Here is a 23,160-nt window from a genome sequence, read left to right as displayed (position 1 = left end):
CAACAAAACTACTGAATGAAATAAAATGATGACTGGAAATGAGCTGAAGACTGAGAAGAAACCTGAAGAACAGACAAATTACAACCTGACCTCAGAGTTTTACAGCTCAGTTCACTGCTGGTAGAAAGAGAAGAAGCACTGAAAGGAAAGGTGTTTAAACTCAGGTAAACTCACCTTGACAGGGGGCGGAGCCTCAGGTGAGTCGGTTACAGTCAGGTATCAGATCAGGAGAAACAGGTTCTGACTCCATTTAGCAGCAGAACAGAACAAAGAGAAGACTCTGGATCAGGGTGAGTGTGAACTTGTTCTGGTTTTCTCTCTGTGGACTGTGAACAGAACCAGGAACAGAACTCAGTCTGGTTCTCCTTCAGAACCAAGCTGCTGCTTCATGTAACCGTGGTGCTGGTCAGGCTCTGATTTGCTGCTTATCAGCACCAACAAACGCTCAGTTTCCTTCCTTTGTCTCTTTTCTTCAGACAAAAACTGAATAATGATGTAAAAGCGTCTTTAGCATGGTTTGCTTTCTGAGTGGAAAGTCTAGTCAGACTCATATTTGTGGGAAGACCATCCCACAGGTTGGTTCCTTTGACAGAAAAAAAAACATTTTTACCAAAAGATGTTTTACTAAATGGAACTTTCCATTCTCCACATGTAGCAGCTCCAGTTGTTCAGTAGAACCGGTACCGGTTCTCTGCTGCTTCTTCCTCATGATCTTAGCTAATGCTGACGTCAGAGACTCAGATTCTGTTCTAGATGAATGATTGAGCTGAATCAGGAAAACTGCTTTGAAAACTCTGAAGTCTGCAGATTGTGATTTAGCTGCTGAATAAAAGCTGAAAATCAAACTTTGTTCTCAGTTGATCTCTGATTCTTTGCAGCAGCAGCCGCACCTTTCTGTAAAATCTCTCTAGAGACAGTTTGTCTCCTGCAGAACAACATGTCATGGTTGCTATTTAGTTCTTTTACAACCAGCCTCTGATGACATCACAGCAGGCCACCAATCAGAGTCCTTTAGAATACGGCCATTTGGAGTTTTTCTCTCCTTTTTCTCCTGGTTGTGGATCCAGTTGCTCCTTCAGAGGCGTTTCCTTGTATTTCCTGGTTTCCTTATTTCTTTATTGCTCCACCATGTTTGATCCAGATGTGTTCAGTTGTCCAGTATCTGGTTTATTATCGCCTGTAGTCTTTGTTCACATAAATTCTATTTAATTCAATTTGAAAAACTCACACAGAAAGAAAAAAGACAATCAGAAGAATTTTATTGCTACATTATTTTAAGACTTTGGCGCTCAGACTTCGGCAGGAAACATTAGCGCTGAATTTTACTTTAATATGCATAAGCAGGTGTATGAGAACAGGGAGGTTTCCCCCCAGGCCTGAAACTGGTGGTGGAGTGGAGATAGACCAAGTTGGTCCAGTCCATAGACGCTGGTTGGTGAGACGATCTGCTTGAGCTGTATTGGTGAGACTGGGAGAGCTGGTACCAGTGCTTCACTCAGGGACCCACAAAGATAGATGTCCAGCTTGGATAAACACAGGTTTGCATGAACTGTCCATGATGAGCAAGCATGAGGCGACAGTGGAGAGGAAAAACTCCCCTTTGGGAAGAAACCTCTGGCAGAACCAGGCTCAACATGGCGGTCTTCTGCCGGACCCATTGAGATGTGACAGGGAATGCATTCAGAGTCCAGGAGGAATTCCACTCTGATAGGGACGAGGTTGAAGGAGCACCATGGGAAAGCCAGATGGAGCTTGGCCACCATGGTGGAGAAGGGATGGAGGTGGGTTGAATCAGGGTCATCTGAGTCCATATCAGACATTGGGCAACCACTGCTTGAGCTTTGGCTGGGTAGCAGGCTGAGACGTGATTTAAAGACCTTTAAGATGAACTCTGGATGCTGATTGGGCTTCGTGGAGGTCTGGTTCAAAGCTGATTGGCTTACGTCAGAGCCTGATGAGCCTCTGATTGGATGAATGAAAGTAATTCATTTTCTTCAGTTGAATTTCCGTCTAGGCTTCATATAGTTTATTAATACTTTTAAATCGCTGCCCTAATTGACAAATATCAAAGTTTCTATTGAATGAAAACGAGCCAGAAATGTTTTTCAGCAGATCATGCAGACTAGTTTGTAACAGCGTCACTTTTAACCCTCTCATTGCCGTTTATTCAGCAGACAGGACTTGCCTGAAGTTTGTTGCTTTGCCCTTTAAACAGTTATTGCTCAGTCAGAAACACAATTAATACTGAATAACTGTCAGATAGTGAAAGTTGAAGAAGTCTTGGACAAAACGGCAGAAGGACACTCCCTGCACAGTTTTGGATTCTACAGCCAAAGAAATAAATAGAGAAAAACTTCAGGTCACCTGAAAATAACTTTGGTCATAAAGGAGCTGAAACACCAAGATGTTCCTCCTAAATAAAATCTTTTTCAGAGGAACATCTTGGTTCTGATTGAGCTCATCATGGTAAAATCTTCAATCAGATAAATCCATCTCTGCTGTTCTTCTGGAGAATGACCTGCAGGATGGTCCAAGAGAAGAGTTACAAGCTGCAAAAGAGAACTAAAAGAAAGTAAAACTTTCTGGAAATGAGTGTATTTGTCCTTGATTTGAGCAGCTAAATCAGATTATCTGCCAATGGAATGAGTATTTTGATCCCTAAAATAAGATAATTAGATATACTGACCTTGAAATAAGATGATGGAGATGAGTTGATCCTATATTAAGTGCTAAATCGTATTCAGTTGGCAGATAATCCTATTTAGCTGCTCAGATCAGGGGCAAAAACACTCATTTCAATCCAGTTTTACTTCCTTTTAGTTCCTTTTAGCAGTGAAGCTGCAGCATCTTTGTTCATCTTTGTGGGCCGTTGTGTTCAGAACCAACACATCAGAACTTCAGAGGAAATGTTCTCTCCTTCATTCACTCTGGATGTTTCTACAGACCTGGAACAGGATTCCAGTTCAGACCTGAAAAGGTTTCAGCCTCAGTTTTAGCTTCATTCTCTGAAGAAAGCAGAACTTCTCCAGATGGTTCTGAGGAGATCAGCCAGCAGACATCAGGAGGTGCATGAAGTAGTGAAGGAGAGGACAATCCAGACCCAGATGGTACCTGCTGAACTCAGGTTCCTCTGGTCCTCTACACACATGATGGGAACCAGCTTTCTGCTCTACAGAACACTGACTGGACCTGAACCACTGGGAACTGACTGGTTCTGGTTCCTCTCTCAGGCTGACTGAAGTCCAGGAGATGGAGAACAGAGCAGAACCTCCAGGATCCACCTGTCCGTCTATGAGGAGTGACTGGTCCAAAGGAATGAATCCAGACTTCAGTTCTGAACCTGGACCCTCAGACTCAGAGTAAGAACCCAGTTTCTAACTGATCCTTGTGATTCCACAGAGATATAAAACATAATATTTACTCAGTCTTCAGTTTATAAAGTGAAAGTAAATTAGTTTAGAACTTTAACTTGACTTAAAGCTCCATAATCATCAGCTGTTAGTCAATAAACCAGTAGTATTCACTGCAGAAACATTGGGCCTGGTTATACACACATGTACAATGGTCTTAGTCACATTGGCTGTAGGGAGAATTGTTGGCATGGAAATGTGTAAATATATGTTTAGAAGCATATTCATTCATTTGTTTAAAATGGACCTTAGAGTTTTATAAACTGGTAAGTAAAGCATGAATTAGGAAGAGCATTTATGTTAAGATCTAAAGGAAGGAGAAGGGGTGTGATTACTTTTGTTTTACTTCTTCAGACCAGGACCTGGACTGCTGGCAGCCAATCAGAGCAGCTGTGCTCCAGGTGAGACTGAACATCTCCAATCAGAACTTCCTTCTATCGTCTCTGTTGGACTAATTCCTCGTCTTTAGTTGGCATTTGGGAATCTAAGTGTTTAAAGTCTTTCTGGGATCGATTATTTGCCCTGAATCTCTGGATTTCCAGCTGCTGTAAATGTAACGTCTGTGTTCAACCCAACAACCTATTGGGTTTGCTTTGAAGTGCTTCTGTTTTCAGCCCTTTGTGCTAAATGCATTAAAACTGAAGATCTCCTTAAAGCTGCAGCTCATTTTGATGGAAACAAAAAGGTGGAGAAAACAACCTGCTGCACTGCTGCTTTACAGAAAGAGGGAAGGAAAGTCTGAGAGACAGAAAGCTTTATTTCCTCTGACAATAGATCCCAGATTACAGCAGATATATTTGAAGAAACATGGAATATTTCTATCTGCTGTTTACTTCTAAAGGACCAAATCAGTCCCATGTCATTTCTAATCTGTAATTATTCTCTAAAAACATCCAATCCAGTCTGTGAGGGAGAAAAGCATCTGAAATGTGAACACTAGCTGATCCAAGGAGCTGTTTCTCTGGCAGATTAGAGCATTTCCTCCAGATTTCCTTCATTAAGGCTGAAAATGCTGCCAGGAACCATTTTCTGTCTCTCTGCCTCTTCTGTAGCTGCTGTGTTTGTGGGAGAAGGTCAGATAGAAGCAGAGAAATGAGGACAATGGTGACCTGATGCTAAAGAGTTGATGTTGCTGAAAGCTGCTGCATGTTTCTGTCAGCATTTCTTCATCTGATCTGCTTTGTGAATCAGATCCTGACAGTGAACAGATACTGGCCACAAAGCAGAGGCAGAACTCTGCTGTCTGACCATCTAACAAGGTTCTGCTTCTAAGGATGGATCCCATTGGTTAGCATCACATCATGTGAACTAAGAGACCTTCTAATGATGACACCTCCTGATGTTCCAGATATTTCTGCTCCAACTTCATCACTAAATCAGGTTTTTCCTTCAGTTGTCTCTTCTTCTCTGTTCCAGCAGATGTTGGTCTGCAGGAGGTTCTAGAGGAACATAAGATCAGTCTGAGGAGGAGATGTGAACGTGTGACTGAAGGAAGTGATGAAGCAGGAAGTAGAACCCTCCTCAACAGGATCTACACTGATCTCTACATCACAGAGGGACAGAGTGAAGAGGTTAATACCCAACATGAGGTGAAGCAGCTGGAGAGAGCTTCCAGGATCCAGAACCTCCATGACTCTCCAATCAGGTGCCACGACATCTTTAAAGCCTCACCTGACCAACATGGAGCCATCAGAGTGGTTCTGACCAACGGCGTGGCTGGTGTTGGAAAAACCTTCTCAGTGCAGAAGTTCACTCTGGACTGGGCCGAGGGCTTGGAGAACCAAGATATCCGTGTGGTGGTTCTGCTGTCGTTCAGGGAGCTGAACCTGATCAGAGGTGAGCAGCACAGTCTTCTCACGCTGCTCCATGTTTTCCATCCAACCCTCCAGAAGCTCCCAGCAGAGCAGCTGGCTCGCCACAAACTTCTCTTCATCTTTGACGGCCTGGATGAAAGCAGACTTTCTCTGAACTTCAACCACAGTCGGCTGGTTTCTGACGTCACACAGAAGTCATCAGTCGACGTTCTGCTGACAAACCTCATCAAGGGGAACCTGCTTCCCTCGGCTCTGGTCTGGATCACCTCCAGACCTGCAGCGGCCAATCAGATCCCTCCTTCATGTGTTGCCAGGGTAACAGAGGTACGAGGCTTCAGCGACACCCAGAAGGAGGAGTACTTCAGGAGGAGGTTCAGTGATGAAGAGCTGTCCAGCAGAATCATCTCCCACATCAAGACCTCCAGGAGCCTCCACATCATGTGTGGAATCCCAGTCTTCTGCTGGATCACTGCTACGGTTCTGGAGAACATGTTGACCACTGAGCAGAGAGGAGAGCTGCCCAAGACCATGACTGACATGTACTCTCACTTCCTGCTGGTCCAGACCAGGAGGAAGAAGAACAAGTACCATGGAGGACATGGGAGGAGTCCACAGGAGCTGATGGAGGCTGACAGGAAAGTTCTCCTGAAGCTGGGGAGGCTGGCGTTGGAACATCTGGAGAAAGGAAACATCATGTTCTACCAAGAAGACCTGCAGCAGTGTGGTCTGGATGTCACAGAGGCCTCGGTGTACTCAGGAGTTTGTACAGAGATCTTCAAGAGAGAGAGCGTGATCTTCCAGAAAGCAGTCTACTGCTTTGTTCATCTGAGCATTCAGGAGTTTCTGGCTGCAGTCTACGTGTTCCACTGCTTCACCAGCAGGAACACACAGGTGGTGGAGAACTTCCTGGGAGATAAATACAGTGGAACATCTCTGGATAGGTTCCTGTGGAGAATCGTGGATAAATCCCTCAGAAGTAAAAATGGCCACCTGGACCTGTTTGCTCGCTTCCTTCATGGCCTCTCTGTGGAGTCCAACCAGAGACTCTTAGGAGGCCTGCTGGGTCAGACAGAGAACAGTCCAGGAACCATCCAGAGAGTCATCACCAACCTGAAGGAGATGAACACTGGTGATATCACTGATGGTAGAATCTCTCCTGACAGACGCATCAACATCTTCCACTGTCTGATGGAGATGAAAGACCTCTCAGTTTATCAGGAGATCCAACAGTTCCTGAAATCAGAGAACAGATCAGAGAAGCTCTCAGAGATCCAGTGCTCAGCTCTGGCCTACATGCTGGAGATGTCAGAGGAGGTTCTGGATGAGTTGGACCTGGAGAAGTACAACACATCAGGATCAGGACGACAGAGACTGGTTCCAGCTGTGAGGAACTGCAGAAAGGCTCGGTGAGTCCAGATGTCTTCATTGATGCTGATTCAGCATTATTGCCGTCCGGTTTATTCTTCATTATTCAGTCGGTTCTGGACGTTTTTGGACCTTTAACTACTTCCTTCATACTTTGGACTATTTCAACCATCAGATTTCTAAATCTTCAGCTCATTCAGGTCAGCTCTGCTGCAGCTTTTGGTATTTAGAGATTTTGATCTTTTAGAAAGATTCAATCATCCAGAGACACATTTTAAACTTTAAACAGCTCTTCACTCATTGGACTGTTACCCATTTCAATCTGAAAAACTCACACAGAAAGAAAAGGCAATTAGAAGAATTTTATTGATACAATATTTTAAGAGTTTGGCGCTCAGACCTCGGCAGGAAACATTCACGCTGAATTATACTTCAATATGCATAAGCAGGCGTATGAGAACGGGGACATTTCCCCCCAAAAATTACAGAGGTCCAGGCCGGTGCATCAAACAGGCCGGTTGCCTTGAAGGCCTACCAAAGGTGAGTGAGATGAATGGGGAGATGAGGGGAGGTGTATGTTGAGGTGAATGAATAGAGATGGTCAGTCTCAGGATGATACTTGGAACTGAAAGGCTTGCAAAGGGGAACGTCTAAATGGAAATACTTGGACCTCAGCAGGAAACATAAATCAGAAAACATGATTTATACTTTAACGTAGATAAACAGATGTATGAGAATAGGGATGTCCCCCCCCCCAAAAAATGCTGAGGTCCAGGCCAGAGCGTCAGCAAGTTCAGAAGGCAGAGAGAAGGATGAGCAATGAAGGAGAAAAGATGAGAAAGCTTAGCAAAGAGGGCCATTGCTGCAAAGGCTTTCCAAAATTTAAACAAGATGAATGGAAAGATGAGGTGAGGTGGATGGAGAGGTGAAAGGTCAGGTCAAAGGTCAGTTTCTGGCTGATGCACGTGATTAATGAATAATCATGACAGGGAGCATGGCAGAGAACGCAGGGAACATGGCAGAGAACGCAGTGAACATGGCAGAGAACGCAGGGAATAGGCAGAGAACGCAGAGAATATGGCAGAGAAGGCAGGGAATAGGCAGAGAACGCAGGGAATAGGCAGAGAACGCAGGGAATAGGCAGAGAACGCAGAGAATATGGCCGAGAACGCAGAGAATATGGCCGAGAACGCAGAGAATATGGCCGAGAACGCAGGCAATATGGCAGAGAACGCAGGGAACAGGCAGAGAACGCAGGGAATATGGCAGAGAACGCAGGGCATAGGCAGAGAACGCATGGAATATGGCCGAGAACGCAGGGAATATGGCAGAGAACGCAGAGAATATGGCAGAGAACGCAGAGAATATGGCAGAGAACGCAGGGAACATGGCAGAGAACGCAGAGAATATGGCAGAGAACACAGAGAATATGGCAGAGAACGCAGGGAATATGGCCGAGAACGCAGGGAATATGGCAGAGAACACAGGGAACATGGCAGAGAACGCAGGGAATATGGCAGAGAACGCAGGGAACATGGCAGAGAACGCAGGGAATAGGCACAGAACGCAGGGAATAGGCAGAGAACGCAGGGAATATGGCAGAGAACGCAGGGAACATGGCAGAGAACGCAGGGAACATGGCCGAGAACGCAGGGAACATGGCAGAGAACGCAGGGAACATGGCAGAGAACGCAGGGAATATGGCAGAGAACGCAGGGAACACACAGGGAACATGGCAGAGAACGCAGGGAATATGGCCGAGAACGCAGGGAATATGGCCGAGAACGCAGGGAATATGGCAGAGAACACAGGGAATAGGCAGAGAAAGCAGGGAATATGGCAGAGAACGCAGAGAATATGGCAGAGAACGCAGGGAACGCACAGGGAACATGGCAGAGAACGCAGGGAATATGGCCGAGAACGCAGGGAATATGGCAGAGAACGCAGGCAATATGGCAGAGAACGCAGGGAATATGGCAGAGAACGCAGGGAACATGGCAGAGAACGCAGGGAATATGGCAGAGAACGCAGGGAACACACAGGGAACATGGCAGAGAACGCAGGGAGCATGGCAGAGAACGCAGGGAGCATGGCAGAGAACGCAGGGAATATGGCAGAGAACGCAGGGAGCATGGCAGAGAACATGGCAGGGAACATGGCAGAGAACGCAGGGAATATGGCAGCGAACGCAGAGAATATGGCAAAGAACGCAGGGAATAGGCAGAGAACGCAGGGGGCATGGCAGAGAACACAGGGAATAGGCAGAGAACGCAGGGAATATGGCAGAGAACACAGGGAATAGGCAGAGAACGCAGGGAATAGGCAGAGAACGCAGGGAATATGGCAGAGAACGCGGGGAATATGGCAGAGAACGCAGGGAATATGGCAGATAACGCAGGGAATAGGCAGAGAACGCAGGGAACATGGCAGAGAACGCAGGGAACATGGCAGAGAACGCAGGGAACATGGCCGAGAACACAGGGAATATGGCAGAGAACACAGGGAATAAGGCAGAGAAAGCAGGGAATATGGCAGAGAACGTAGAGAATATGGCAGAGAACGCAGGGAACACACAGGGAACATGGCAGAGAACGCAGGGAATATGGCCGAGAACGCAGGGAATATGGCCGAGAACGCAGGGAATATGGCAGAGAACGCAGGCAATATGGCAGAGAACGCAGGGAACATGGCAGAGAACGCAGGGAACATGGCAGAGAACGCAGGGAATATGGCAGAGAACGCAGGGAACACACAGGGAACATTGCAGAGAACGCAGGGAGCATGGCAGAGAACGCAGGGAGCATGGCAGAGAATGCAGGGAATATGGCAGAGAACGCAGGGAGCATGGCAGAGAACATGGCAGGGAACATGGCAGAGAACGCAGGGAATATGGCAGAGAACGCAGAGAATATGGCAGAGAACGCAGGGAATAGGCAGAGAACGCAGGGAATATGGCAGAGAACACAGGGAATAGGCAGAGAACGCAGGGAATATGGCAGAGAACACAGGGAATAGGCAGAGAACGCAGGGAATATGGCAGAGAACGCAGGGAATAGGCAGAGAACGCCGGGAATATGGCAGAGAACGCAGGGAACACACATGGTGCATGGCAGAGAACGCAGGAAATATGGCAGAGAACACAGGGAACACACAGGGAGCATGGCATAGAACGCAGGGAATAGGCAGAGAACGCAGGAAATATGGCAGAGAACGCAGGGAACATGGCAGAGAATGCAGGGATTTGGCAGAGAACGCAGAGAATATGGCAGAGAACGCAGGGAATAGGCAGAGAACGCAGGAAATATGGCAGAGAACGCAGGGAATATGGCAGAGAACGCAGGGAATAGGCAGAGAACGCAGGGAACATGGCAGAGAACGCAGGGAACATGGCAGAGAACACAGGGAACATGGCAGAGAACGCAGGGAACATGGCAGAGAACGCTGGGAACATGGCCGAGAACGCAGGGAATATGGCAGAGAACACAGGGAATAAGGCAGAGAAAGCAGGGGATATGGCAGAGAACGCAGAGAATATGGCAGAGAACGCAGGGAACACACAGGGAACATGGCAGAGAACGCAGGGAATATGGCCGAGAACGCAGGGAATATGGCCGAGAACGCAGGGAATATGGCAGAGAACGCAGGCAATATGGCAGAGAACGCAGGGAACATGGCAGAGAACGCAGGGAACATGGCGGAGAACGCAGGGAATATGGCAGAGAACGCAGGGAACACACAGGGAACATTGCAGAGAACGCAGGGAGCATGGCAGAGAACACAGGGAGCATGGCAGAGAACATGGCAGGGAACATGGCAGAGAACGCAGGGAATATGGCAGAGAACGCAGAGAATATGGCAGAGAACGCAGGGAATAGGCGGAGAACGCAGGGAATATGGCAGAGAACACAGGGAATAGGCAGAGAACGCAGGGAATATGGCAGAGAACACAGGGAATAGGCAGAGAACGCAGGGAATATGGCAGAGAATGCAGGGAGCATGGCAGAGAACGCTGTGATTATGGCAGAGAACGCAGGGAACATGGCAGAGAACGCAGGGAATATGGCAGAGAACGCAGGGAACATGGCAGAGAACGCAGGGAACATGGCAGAGAACGCAGGGAACATGGCAGAGAACTCAGGGAATATGGCAGAGAATGCAGGGAGCATGGCAGAGAACGCAGGGAATATGGCAGAGAACGCAGGGAATATGGCAGATAACGCAGGGAATAGGCAGAGAACGCAGGGAACATGGCAGAGAACGCAGAGAACATGGCAGAGAACGCAGGGAACATGGCAGAGAACTCAGGGAATATGGCAGAGAACGCAGGGAGCATGGCAGAGAACGCAGGGAATATGGCAGAGAACGCAGGGAACACACATGGAGCATGGCAGAGAACGCAGGAAATATGGCAGAGAACACAGGGAACACACAGGGAGCATGGCAGAGAACGCAGGGAATAGGCAGAGAACGCAGGAAATATGGCAGAGAACGCAGGGAACATGGCAGAGAACGCAGGGATTTGGCAGAGAACGCAGAGAATATGGCAGAGAACGCAGGGAATAGGCAGAGAACGCAGGGGGCATGGCAGAGAACACAGGGAATAGGCAGAGAACGCAGGGAATATGGCAGAGAACACAGGGAATAGGCAGAGAACGCAGGGAATATGGCAGAGAACACAGGGAATAGGCAGAGAACGCAGGGAATATGGCAGAGAACGCGGGGAGCATGGCAGAGAACGCGGGGAATATGGCAGAGAACGCAGGGAATATGGCAGATAACACAGGGAATAGGCAGAGAACGCAGGGAACATGGCAGAGAACGCAGGGAATATGGCAGAGAACGCAGGGAACATGGCAGAGAACGCAGGGAACATGGCAGAGAAACGCAGGGAACATGGCAGAGAACGCTGGGAATATGGCCAAGAACGCAGGGAATATGGCAGAGAACACAGGGAATAAGGCAGAGAAAGCAGGGAATATGGCAGAGAACGCAGAGAATATGGCAGAGAACACAGGGAACACACAGGGAACATGGCAGAGAACGCAGGGAATATGGCCGAGAACGCAGGGAATATGGCCGAGAACGCAGGGAATATGGCCGAGAACGCAGGGAATATGGCAGAGAACGCAGGCAATATGGCAGAGAACGCAGGCAATATGGCAGAGAACGCAGGGAACACACAGGGAACATGTCAGAGAATGCAGGGAGCATGGCAGAGAACGCAGGGAATATGGCAGAGAATGCAGGGAGCATGGCAGAGAACATGGCAGGGAATATGGCAGAGAACGCAGAGAATATGGCAGAGAACGCAGGGAATAGGCAGAGAACGTAGGGGGCATGGCAGAGAACACAGGGAATAGGCAGAGAACGCAGGGAATATGGCAGAGAACACAGGGAATAGGCAGAGAACGCAGGGAATAGGCAGAGAACGCAGGAAATATCGCAGAGAACGCAGGGAATATGGCAGAGAACGCAGGGAGCATGGCAGAGAACGCGGGGAATATGGCAGAGAACGCAGGGAATATGGCAGATAACGCAGGGAATAGGCAGAGAACGCAGGGAACATGGCAGAGAACGCAGGGAATATGGCAGAGAACGCAGGGAACATGGCAGAGAACGCAGGGAATAGGCAGAGAACGCAGGGAACATGGCAGAGAACGCAGGGAACATGGCAGAGAACGCTGGGAATAGGCAGAGAACGCAGGGAATAGGCAGAGAACGCAGGGAACATGGCAGAACGCAGGGAACATGGCAGAGAACGCAGGGAACATGGCAGAGAACGCAGGGAATATGGCAGAGAACGCAGGGAACATGGCAGAGAACGCAGGGAACATGGCAGAGAACGCAGGGAACATGGCAGAGAAACTCAGGGAATATGGCAGAGAATGCAGGGAGCATGGCAGAGAACGCAGGGAATATGGCAGAGAACGCAGGGAATATGGCAGATAACGCAGGGAATAGGCAGAGAACGCAGGGAAACATGGCAGAGAACGCAGGGAATAGGCAGAGAACGCAGGGAATATGGCAGAGAACGCAGGGAACATGGCAGAGAACTCAGGGAATATGGCAGAGAATGCAGGGAATATGGCAGAGAATGCAGGGAATATGGCAGAGAACGCAGGGAATAGGCAGAGAATGCAGGGAATAGGCAGAGAACGCAGGGAATATGGCAGAGAACGCAGGGAACACACATGGAGCATGGCAGAGAACGCAGGAAATATGGCAGAGAACACAGGGAACACACAGGGAGCATGGCAGAGAACGCAGGGAATAGGCAGAGAACGCAGGGAATATGGCAGAGAACGCAGGGAACACACATGGAGCATGGCAGAGAACGCAGGGAACATGGCAGAGAACGCAGGGAACATGGCAGAGAACTCAGGGAATATGGCAGAGAACGCAGGGAGCATGGCAGAGAACGCAGGGAATATGGCAGAGAACGCAGGGAATATGGCAGATAACGCAGGGAATAGGCAGAGAACGCAGGGAACATGGCAGAGAACGCAGAGAACATGGCAGAGAACGCAGGGAACATGGCAGAGAACTCAGGGAATTATGGCAGAGAACGCAGGGAGCATGGCAGAGAACGCAGGGAATATGGCAGAGAACGCAGGGAACACACATGGAGCATGGCAGAGAACGCAGGAAATATGGCAGAGAACACAGGGAACACACAGGGAGCATGGCAGAGAACGCAGGGAATAGGCAGAGAACGCAGGAAATATGGCAGAGAACGCAGGGAACATGGCAGAGAACGCAGGGATTTGGCAGAGAACGCAGAGAATATGGCAGAGAACGCAGGGAATAGGCAGAGAACGCAGGGGGCATGGCAGAGAACACAGGGAATAGGCAGAGAACGCAGGGAATATGGCAGAGAACACAGGGAATAGGGAGAGAAAGCAGGGAATATGGCAGAGAACACAGGGAATAGGCAGAGAACGCAGGGAATATGGCAGAGAACGCGGGGAGCATGGCAGAGAACGCGGGGAATATGGCAGAGAACGCAGGGAATATGGCAGATAACGCAGGGAATAGGCAGAGAACGCAGGGAACATGGCAGAGAACGCAGGGAATATGGCAGAGAACGCAGGGAACATGGCAGAGAACGCAGGGAACATGGCAGAGAACGCAGGGAACATGGCAGAGAACGCTGGGAATATGGCCAAGAACGCAGGGAATATGGCAGAGAACACAGGGAATAAGGCAGAGAAAGCAGGGAATATGGCAGAGAACGCAGAGAATATGGCAGAGAACACAGGGAACACACAGGGAACATGGCAGAGAACGCAGGGAATATGGCCGAGAACGCAGGGAATATGGCCGAGAACGCAGGGAATATGGCCGAGAACGCAGGGAATATGGCAGAGAACGCAGGCAATATGGCAGAGAACGCAGGCAATATGGCAGAGAACGCAGGGAACACACAGGGAACATGTCAGAGAATGCAGGGAGCATGGCAGAGAACGCAGGGAATATGGCAGAGAATGCAGGGAGCATGGCAGAGAACATGGCAGGGAATATGGCAGAGAACGCAGAGAATATGGCAGAGAACGCAGGGAATAGGCAGAGAACGTAGGGGGCATGGCAGAGAACACAGGGAATAGGCAGAGAACGCAGGGAATATGGCAGAGAACACAGGGAATAGGCAGAGAACGCAGGGAATAGGCAGAGAACGCAGGAAATATCGCAGAGAACGCAGGGAATATGGCAGAGAACGCAGGGAGCATGGCAGAGAACGCGGGGAATATGGCAGAGAACGCAGGGGAATATGGCAGATAACGCAGGGAATAGGCAGAGAACGCAGGGAACATGGCAGAGAACGCAGGGAATATGGCAGAGAACGCAGGGAACATGGCAGAGAACGCAGGGAATAGGCAGAGAACGCAGGGAACATGGCAGAGAACGCAGGGAACATGGCAGAGAACGCTGGAATAGGCAGAGAACGCAGGGAATAGGCAGAGAACGCAGGGAACATGGCAGAACGCAGGGAACATGGCAGAGAACGCAGGGAACATGGCAGAGAACGCAGGGAATATGGCAGAGAACGCAGGGAACATGGCAGAGAACGCAGGGAACATGGCAGAGAACGCAGGGAACATGGCAGAGAACTCAGGGAATATGGCAGAGAATGCAGGGAGCATGGCAGAGAACGCAGGGAATATGGCAGAGAACGCAGGGAATATGGCAGATAACGCAGGGAATAGGCAGAGAACGCAGGGAACATGGCAGAGAACGCAGGGAATAGGCAGAGAACGCAGGGAATATGGCAGAGAACGCAGGGAACATGGCAGAGAACTCAGGGAATATGGCAGAGAATGCAGGGAATATGGCAGAGAATGCAGGGAATATGGCAGAGAACGCAGGGAATAGGCAGAGAATGCAGGGAATAGGCAGAGAACGCAGGGAATATGGCAGAGAACGCAGGGAACACACATGGAGCATGGCAGAGAACGCAGGAAATATGGCAGAGAACACAGGGAACACACAGGGAGCATGGCAGAGAACGCAGGGAATAGGCAGAGAACGCAGGGAATATGGCAGAGAACGCAGGGAACACACATGGAGCATGGCAGAGAACGCAGGGAACATGGCAGAGAACGCAGGGAACATGGCAGAGAACTCAGGGAATATGGCAGAGAACGCAGGGAGCATGGCAGAGAACGCAGGGAATATGGCAGAGAACGCAGGGAATATGGCAGATAACGCAGGGAATAGGCAGAGAACGCAGGGAACATGGCAGAGAACGCAGAGAACATGGCAGAGAACGCAGGGAACATGGCAGAGAACTCAGGGAATATGGCAGAGAACGCAGGGAGCATGGCAGAGAACGCAGGGAATATGGCAGAGAACGCAGGGAACACACATGGAGCATGGCAGAGAACGCAGGAAATATGGCAGAGAACACAGGGAACACACAGGGAGCATGGCAGAGAACGCAGGGAATAGGCAGAGAACGCAGGAAATATGGCAGAGAACGCAGGGAACATGGCAGAGAACGCAGGGATTTGGCAGAGAACGCAGAGAATATGGCAGAGAACGCAGGGAATAGGCAGAGAACGCAGGGGGCATGGCAGAGAACACAGGGAATAGGCAGAGAACGCAGGGAATATGGCAGAGAACACAGGGAATAGGCAGAGAACGCAGGGAATATGGCAGAGAACACAGGGAATAGGCAGAGAACGCAGGGAATATGGCAGAGAACGCGGGGAGCATGGCAGAGAACGCGGGGAATATGGCAGAGAACGCAGGGAATATGGCAGATAACGCAGGGAATAGGCAGAGAACGCAGGGAACATGGCAGAGAACGCAGGGAATATGGCAGAGAACGCAGGGAACATGGCAGAGAACGCAGGGAACATGGCAGAGAACGCAGGGAACATGGCAGAGAACGCTGGGAATATGGCCAAGAACGCAGGGAATATGGCAGAGAACACAGGGAATAAGGCAGAGAAAGCAGGGAATATGGCAGAGAACGCAGAGAATATGGCAGAGAACGCAGGGAACACACAGGGAACATGGCAGAGAACGCAGGGAATATGGCCGAGAACGCAGGGAATATGGCCGAGAACGCAGGGAATATGGCCGAGAACGCAGGGAGCATGGCAGAGAACATGGCAGGGAATATGGCAGAGAACGCAGAGAATATGGCAGAGAACTTAGGGAATAGGCAGAGAACGTAGGGGGCATGGCAGAGAACACAGGGAATAGGCAGAGAACGCAGGGAATATGGCAGAGAACACAGGGAATAGGCAGAGAACGCAGGGAATAGGCAGAGAACGCAGGAAATATCGCAGAGAACGCAGGGAATATGGCAGAGAACGCAGGGAGCATGGCAGAGAACGCGGGGAATATGGCAGAGAACGCAGGGAATATGGCAGATAACGCAGGGAATAGGCAGAGAACGCAGGGAACATGGCAGAGAACGCAGGGAATATGGCAGAGAACGCAGGGAACATGGCAGAGAACGCAGGGAATAGGCAGAGAACGCAGGGAACATGGCAGAGAACGCAGGGAACATGGCAGAGAACGCAGGGAACATGGCAGAGAACGCAGGGAATAGGCAGAGAACGCAGGGAACATGGCAGAACGCAGGGAACATGGCAGAGAACGCAGGGAACATGGCAGAGAACTCAGGGAATATGGCAGAGAACGCAGGGAACATGGCAGAGAACGCAGGGAACATGGCAGAGAACGCAGGGAACATGGCAGAGAACTCAGGGAATATGGCAGAGAATGCAGGGAGCATGGCAGAGAACGCAGGGAATATGGCAGAGAACGCAGGGAATATGGCAGATAACGCAGGGAATAGGCAGAGAACGCAGGGAACATGGCAGAGAACGCAGGGAATAGGCAGAGAACAAAGGGAATATGGCAGAGAACGCAGGGAACATGGCAGAGAATTCAGGGAATATGGCAGAGAATGCAGGGAATATGGCAGAGAATGCAGGGAATATGGCAGAGAACGCAGGGAATAGGCAGAGAACGCAGAGAATAGGCAGAGAACGCAGGGAATATGGCAGAGAACGCAGGGAACACACATGGAGCATGGCAGAGAACGCAGGAAATATGGCAGAGAACACAGGGAACACACAGGGAGCATGGCAGAGAACGCAGGGAATAGGCAGAGAACGCAGGGAATATGGCAGAGAACGCATTGAACATGGCAGAGAACGCAGGGATTTGGCAGAGAACGCAGGGAACATGGCAGAGAACGCAGGGAACATGGCAGAGAACTCAGGGAATATGGCAGAGAACGCAGGGAGCATGGCAGAGAACGCAGGGAATATGGCAATTAACGCAGGGAATAGGCAGAGAACGCAGGGAACATGGCAGAGAACGCAGGGAATATGGCAGAGAACGCAGGGAACATGGTAGAGAATGCAGGGAATAGGCAGAGAACGCAGGGAACATGGCAGAGAACGCAGGGAACATGGCAGAGAACGCTGGGAATAGGCAGAGAAAGCAGGGAACATGGCAGAGAACGCAGGGAACAAACAGGGAACATGGCAGAGAACGCAGGGAATATGGCAGAGAACGCAGGGAACATGGCAGAGAACGCAGGGAACATGGCAGAGAACGCAGGGAATAGGCAGAGAACGCAGGGAATTTGGCAGAGAACGCAGAGAATATGGCAGAGAGCGCAGAGAATATGGCAGAGAACTCAGGGAATATGGCAGAGAACGCAGGGAATATGGCAGAGAACGCAGGGAATAGGCAGAGAACGCAGGGAATATGGCAGAGAACGCAGGGAATAGGCAGAGAACGCAGGGAACACACAGGGAACACACAGGGAACATGGCAGGGAACATGGCAGGGAGCATGGCAGAGAACATGGCAGGGAACATGGCAGGGAGCATGGCAGGGAGCATGGCAGGGAGCATGGCAGGCCGCATGCAGACCAGTCCAAGCGGATGCCAAATTGCACCAGAGTTGCAGCGGTTTAATAACAATTGGTATCAATTGCTGAATTTAAAATGCACTTCACACTCCAACCAGTAGGTGGCAGCAATGCCACCAAAAGCCCGGTGGCTACCGGCAACACCAGAAGAAGAAGAAAAGGAAAACAAACAGTAAAATGAAATACGTTCGCCTGAATAGAGGACGAACATGGGTGAATACATATTACCTGAGCTGGCTCCGAACGCATTAGCGAGTGAATGAGAGAGTAGATCCGGCTGAAAAGTTGCGGCCGGGACGAGCGGCAAGGTGGTGCCGCAAAGCCGATGAAAACCAGAGGAGGTCCCGGATGAGTCGGCGGATCCGCGAACCAAGAGCCAGCCCCACGGGATCAGTTTGAGAAAGACCCCGGCGCGCTATGAAGCGAAGCTGACCGGAACTTAGGCAGAGTTGGGACGCGTCTGCGTCGCTTGGAGTTCTTTGCGCCAGGAATCGGAGCTGACGAAAACAGAGGTCGGAAAGGAAGATGTGCGGCTATAATTCACCTCTTTAGAAAATCCCTCTTTAGGTCAGGGCTATTGAACTGATGGTCTGTGGGCCACTTCTGGTCCGCTGGTGATGGTAATCTGGGCCGTAAATGACATCTTTGTAAAAACTAAATAAATCAGAGAAGATCAGAAACATTGTGTGAAAAACAGCCCAGATGAGCGGCATGGTTGAACAGCCTTGGTTTGTCTGCTGTTCAGTTCCTAACCTCTAAGTAATAGGTTAGCTTTCATTGTTCTCTGAAACAGTCAGGAGTCCTTTGGCTTGTTCCACTATGTTATGGAGCTGGAACAGAGATAGAAGAGAAAGATTTCAGCTAACTAGATCCGCTATCATCACACCTCTCAACTTTTAGGGAAAGTTCAGAGTGAGATTATGTTCATTTTTTGGGCTGGGGGAGCGGTGGAGAATGGATCCAGTCAACTGCGTCTCATTTTAACTGACTAGACATGGAAGTGGAGATGTTTTCCTTTGGTTAAAAAGTGAAAGAGGAGTGTCAACACCTTACTGTCCAGTTAGTGAGTTAAACAGAAAAACACTAAACTGTTCTCCTGTGATTGTCCCAACATACCAAGACTGCCTGATATGAGCAGAATCACGTCTATTTAATCTAGGGTGACCAAACGTCCGTATTTCCTGGGACATGTCCGTATTTCACATCCTGTCCCGGGCGTCCCAGGTTTTTTTTAGAAAGTGAGGAAATGTCCTGCTTTTTTAATTACCTTCATTGGACCATTAGGTCCAATGAAGGTAATTCATTGGACCTAATGGTCCAATGAATGCGCAGTGCACTAGGGCACTGCGCACAGCGCTGCGTGTGACGTAATCCCTGAGCCGCGTCAGTGCGGGCAGCCCTGTTCTTAATCAGAAGATAGATAGCGTGGATAACAATATCTATCGATCGATAGACGTGGGGCGTGATAGGAAAAAATAGGGTCGATAAAAACTTCGATAGACAGTTTTACTTCCTTGCTACAGTCGGCACGCCGTCACTAAGCGCCGCCCTCTCAAACCACAACACAGAGCATGTGAATATGTTGCAGCAAGTAGCGGCGGAGGAAACGGTCCCAAAACGAGGTTTTACTAGTTCGCCAGCCTGATAGAAATAAACAACAGTGATTTGTAAAACTTGCAAGGAACCGGTAAAAGCAGAGTCTGGTAACGCAACCCACCAGTATTCATCACGTAGCCGCTCAGCCGCTCACACCCGCAGCAGCGCGAGCTGCGCGGCCCCGCGAACTGTGCGCCTCGTCGTCGTCGCTTAACTTCTTCCAAAACAAAGCAGGTATAGCAGCTAAACTGGGCTCCCTTCTTTGTGATAAAATGACAAAGCGTCCAAGCCGCGTAAGGACATAACGCATGCAGTAACGTGCTTCATAGTGATGGATATGTCTGCTGTTCTCTGCAGCTGAAAAACCTGGCTTCAAACAATAACCTGCCACTCTTGATCCGCGATATAAAGTTATGTTATTTTTCTTAAAAAAAAAAATCTGTTATGGTTAAAAAAGGTGGTTGAATAAAGATGTAATTGGAACTCTGTGTTTGTGTTCTTTAAATCAAATCATTTAGCAATATCATAAAATGTCCAGGCAGAGCTGCACATAAAATATGGTTTTAAATATTTTCAATAATTATCGATATCGATCAATATGCCTTTTGTTTTTTGATCGATAAGCTTTTTTTCTATATTGCCCAGCCCTATGCCACATACATCTCTATGCATGGGAACAGAGATTTCAACCCCCCTCCCCATCCCCCCCCCCCCCCCCCCCCCCCCGCTCAAAGGTGTCCTGCTATTTAATCTCTATTCACAACATTTATGCTCAATATTGCACCTTCTCAACAAGTAAACGGCTCTGTGGTCCATGCCAGATTTCTGAGGAAAATCCAATTTGCTCTGATTTTGGCTCATCTGCAGAAATTCTGTCTGCTGCAACCAAAACTCCACCTTCCTGAGTCCATTCAGCTGCTGCTTTATTCTTGTAAAATAGATTTTGTTACTAGATAGACCCCCATGAATGGATCAAATGAAACAGACCCCACATGTACAAATAATTAGTAAAGTTATAAAGTAGTTGTAAGTTTCTGCCAGCATTATTACACTCCTTTTTTAATCAGAATCAGAAATACTTTAATAACTACAGGTTACTACATAGGTTACTACATGCTGGTGCTAAATCTCACTGCAGAACATGTAAATAATTTAATGGCAATAAAATTAGAACCCTGAAAGATGTGCACATCTCTCAGTTCTTCCATAGCAGGACTGCTCCTCTGAAATAAAAATATGCTATACAGCTCTTTAAAAAAATCCATGTTGTAATTTCATGTAATGGGGCTAAATAAGTTTGATCTAAACTAACAAATCTAAAAGAAATGATTTTTCTTTCTTTGCCTCCATCTGCAGGTGTGAGTGGCTTTATAATGAATAAATAATGAATTGAGCATAAATCTGAAAACATTGTCCACTAATCTACCATTTTAGTGTGTGGTGGCACAAGTGAGTCTAGAGTCAAGACATCTATCAATTTTAATATAATTATGTAGATATGATGATTATTATTATACTCAATGTTCATCATAAAACAATAAATAAACCAAATGTTTTTGAACTTGATTATTATTGACATTAACAAGCTGCAACCAGCTATAAATGGTTGTAACAAAATCTTCTCTTGCAGCAATATATCAAGCTAAAACAGACTTTGTAGTAAATGAAATAGGGCTCCCTCCACTGCAGACAGCAGCAGGTAGAATGTACTTCAGCTATTATACCACTGAAGAAGTAAAGTGCTAAACTAAGTCAGCCACTGGTAAACTCCTGCAGCGGAGAGCATGCTGTGAAGAAAAGCTGCTTTATTGATGCAGTTGTAGTAACACACTGTGTTCTAGTGGAAGTAACGTAACGCCGTTATCTGTTACATTAAGTCATGACTCTCTTTACTAAATGAAAACTGGAGCCTCCTGTTTTCTTTTTGATACATTACCAGTAATTTTACCCAGTTTGGTCACTTCCAGTAAAAGGAAGAGGCGTCACTTGTATGTATAGTTAGAGATGATTTGGAAGTGAGATGAAGCCAAAACAACCATAGTGTATTATCACTAGACTCACATATGTCTAGAGATAATCTGGTGATAATTTACATAGAGGAGACGGCCAAATGCTACCATGGACATCCAGATAGATTTAGTCAGTTCTATTGTTTTACTCTAGATGATCTTTCTTCATCTTTGTGGTTAAATGAAGCTTTTAACCAAAGCAGAGACACAGCAGCTCTGCAGTAGAACCAAGACCTGAAGAGACTGAAGAGATTCTCTGTGTGGGTCAAACAGGACATTGATGTGAAGAGCAGATGTTCATCTGATGATGACATCACTGTTTAGTCATCATCTTTTAGTCTGTTTATCAGTCTTTATTAGTCTGATTTAACTACAACTGATCTGATTCTTTCTCTCATCACAGACTAGTGGGCTGTTGGCTTTCACTGACTGAATGTGAAGTTGTGGCCTCAGCTCTGAAGTCCAACCCCTCCCTGACTGACCTGGAAATAGATCAGATCTATAATTATGGAACCATTGGAGACTCTGAGATGAAGCATCTCTGTGAGATCCTGGAGACTCCATTCTGTAAAGTAAAGAAGCTGATGTAGGTTTTATCTTCACTGCTACTTTAAAACTTATTTTAATTAATAATTTTGTTCTGACATGTTTTCTTTACAGACAACATGCTGTCCAAATGTTTTGACTTGTTAATTATTTATTTTCTTCTTTGATATTTTCAGTATTAAACATTTAACACTTAAAATGCTTTGGACTGAAGAACAAAAATGAGGAAAATAAGTCAAATGATGTGAATTATTGATGGAGATGTTTTAATTTGATTTGGGAAAGATTTAGATTACAAGATCAGATGATTTAGCTTTATTTTTCATTTCTTTGTCACATCTTTACATGAAACATTAATCTTTGTTCCTCCAGAGTAGTGCCAGGATCACATTCATACACATAAACAGTAAAATAAAAATAATAAAACAGCATTATCTAAAAAATGAATGTCTGAGAAGAACAAAGAGAGAAAATGTAAACTAAATCAAAGCGACGGCACCAGCAGGTTGCATGTTCTCCCTGTGCATGCGTGAGTTCTCTCTGGGTACTCCGGCTTCCTCCCACAGTCCTAAAACATGACCGTTAGCTTAACTGGCCTCTCTAAATCCTCCTTAGGTGTGAGTGTGTGTGTGAATGGTTGGTTGTCCTGTCTGTCTCTGTGTTGTCCTGTGATAGGCTGCTTACCTGTCCAGGTGAAGCCCGCCTCTCAGCCACTGACAGCTGCAGATAGACACCAGCAGCCCTCAGGACCCCAGCAGGGATAAGCCTGTTGGAAAATGGTTGGATGGACGGCACCAGCAGGTTCCAGCAGCTCAGCTTTGTCCTGAAGCTGCTGTTCTGTTGGTGCGGCTCAGAGAGGAACCGTCCTCTTCAGTCTGACAGCTCAATCAGACAGAACCAGAACCAGGAGCCAGCAGTGTGGCTATTAAAACTACAGCACAATATTGAAAAGTAAAAAGCTCTACTGCAGCAGACGCTCTCTGGACTCAGCGCTACCGTTCAGCAACAAGCCAACAAGTTTG

At 48.0% G+C, this 23,160-nt stretch overlaps 1 protein-coding gene across 1 annotated transcript; it reads left to right on the top strand.

The window, feature by feature from the left end:
- The first annotated feature begins 6,472 nt into the window (after positions 1-6,472).
- On the top strand, positions 6,473-22,284 carry LOC118558935 (NACHT, LRR and PYD domains-containing protein 1-like). Its single transcript, XM_036129529.1, has 2 exons — positions 6,473-6,630; positions 21,996-22,284. The coding sequence occupies exons 1-2, from the start codon at positions 6,518-6,520 to the stop codon at positions 22,180-22,182; spliced, it is 300 nt and encodes a 99-aa protein (XP_035985422.1). The 5' UTR covers positions 6,473-6,517; the 3' UTR covers positions 22,183-22,284.
- The last annotated feature ends 876 nt before the right edge of the window (positions 22,285-23,160 follow it).

Source organism: Fundulus heteroclitus, unplaced genomic scaffold, assembly GCF_011125445.2.
Source record: "Fundulus heteroclitus isolate FHET01 unplaced genomic scaffold, MU-UCD_Fhet_4.1 scaffold_180, whole genome shotgun sequence".
Classification (NCBI taxonomy): Eukaryota; Metazoa; Chordata; class Actinopteri; order Cyprinodontiformes; family Fundulidae; genus Fundulus; species Fundulus heteroclitus.
Note: the sequence above shows the minus strand (reverse complement) of the source record. Positions and strands in the feature narration are given on the sequence as shown.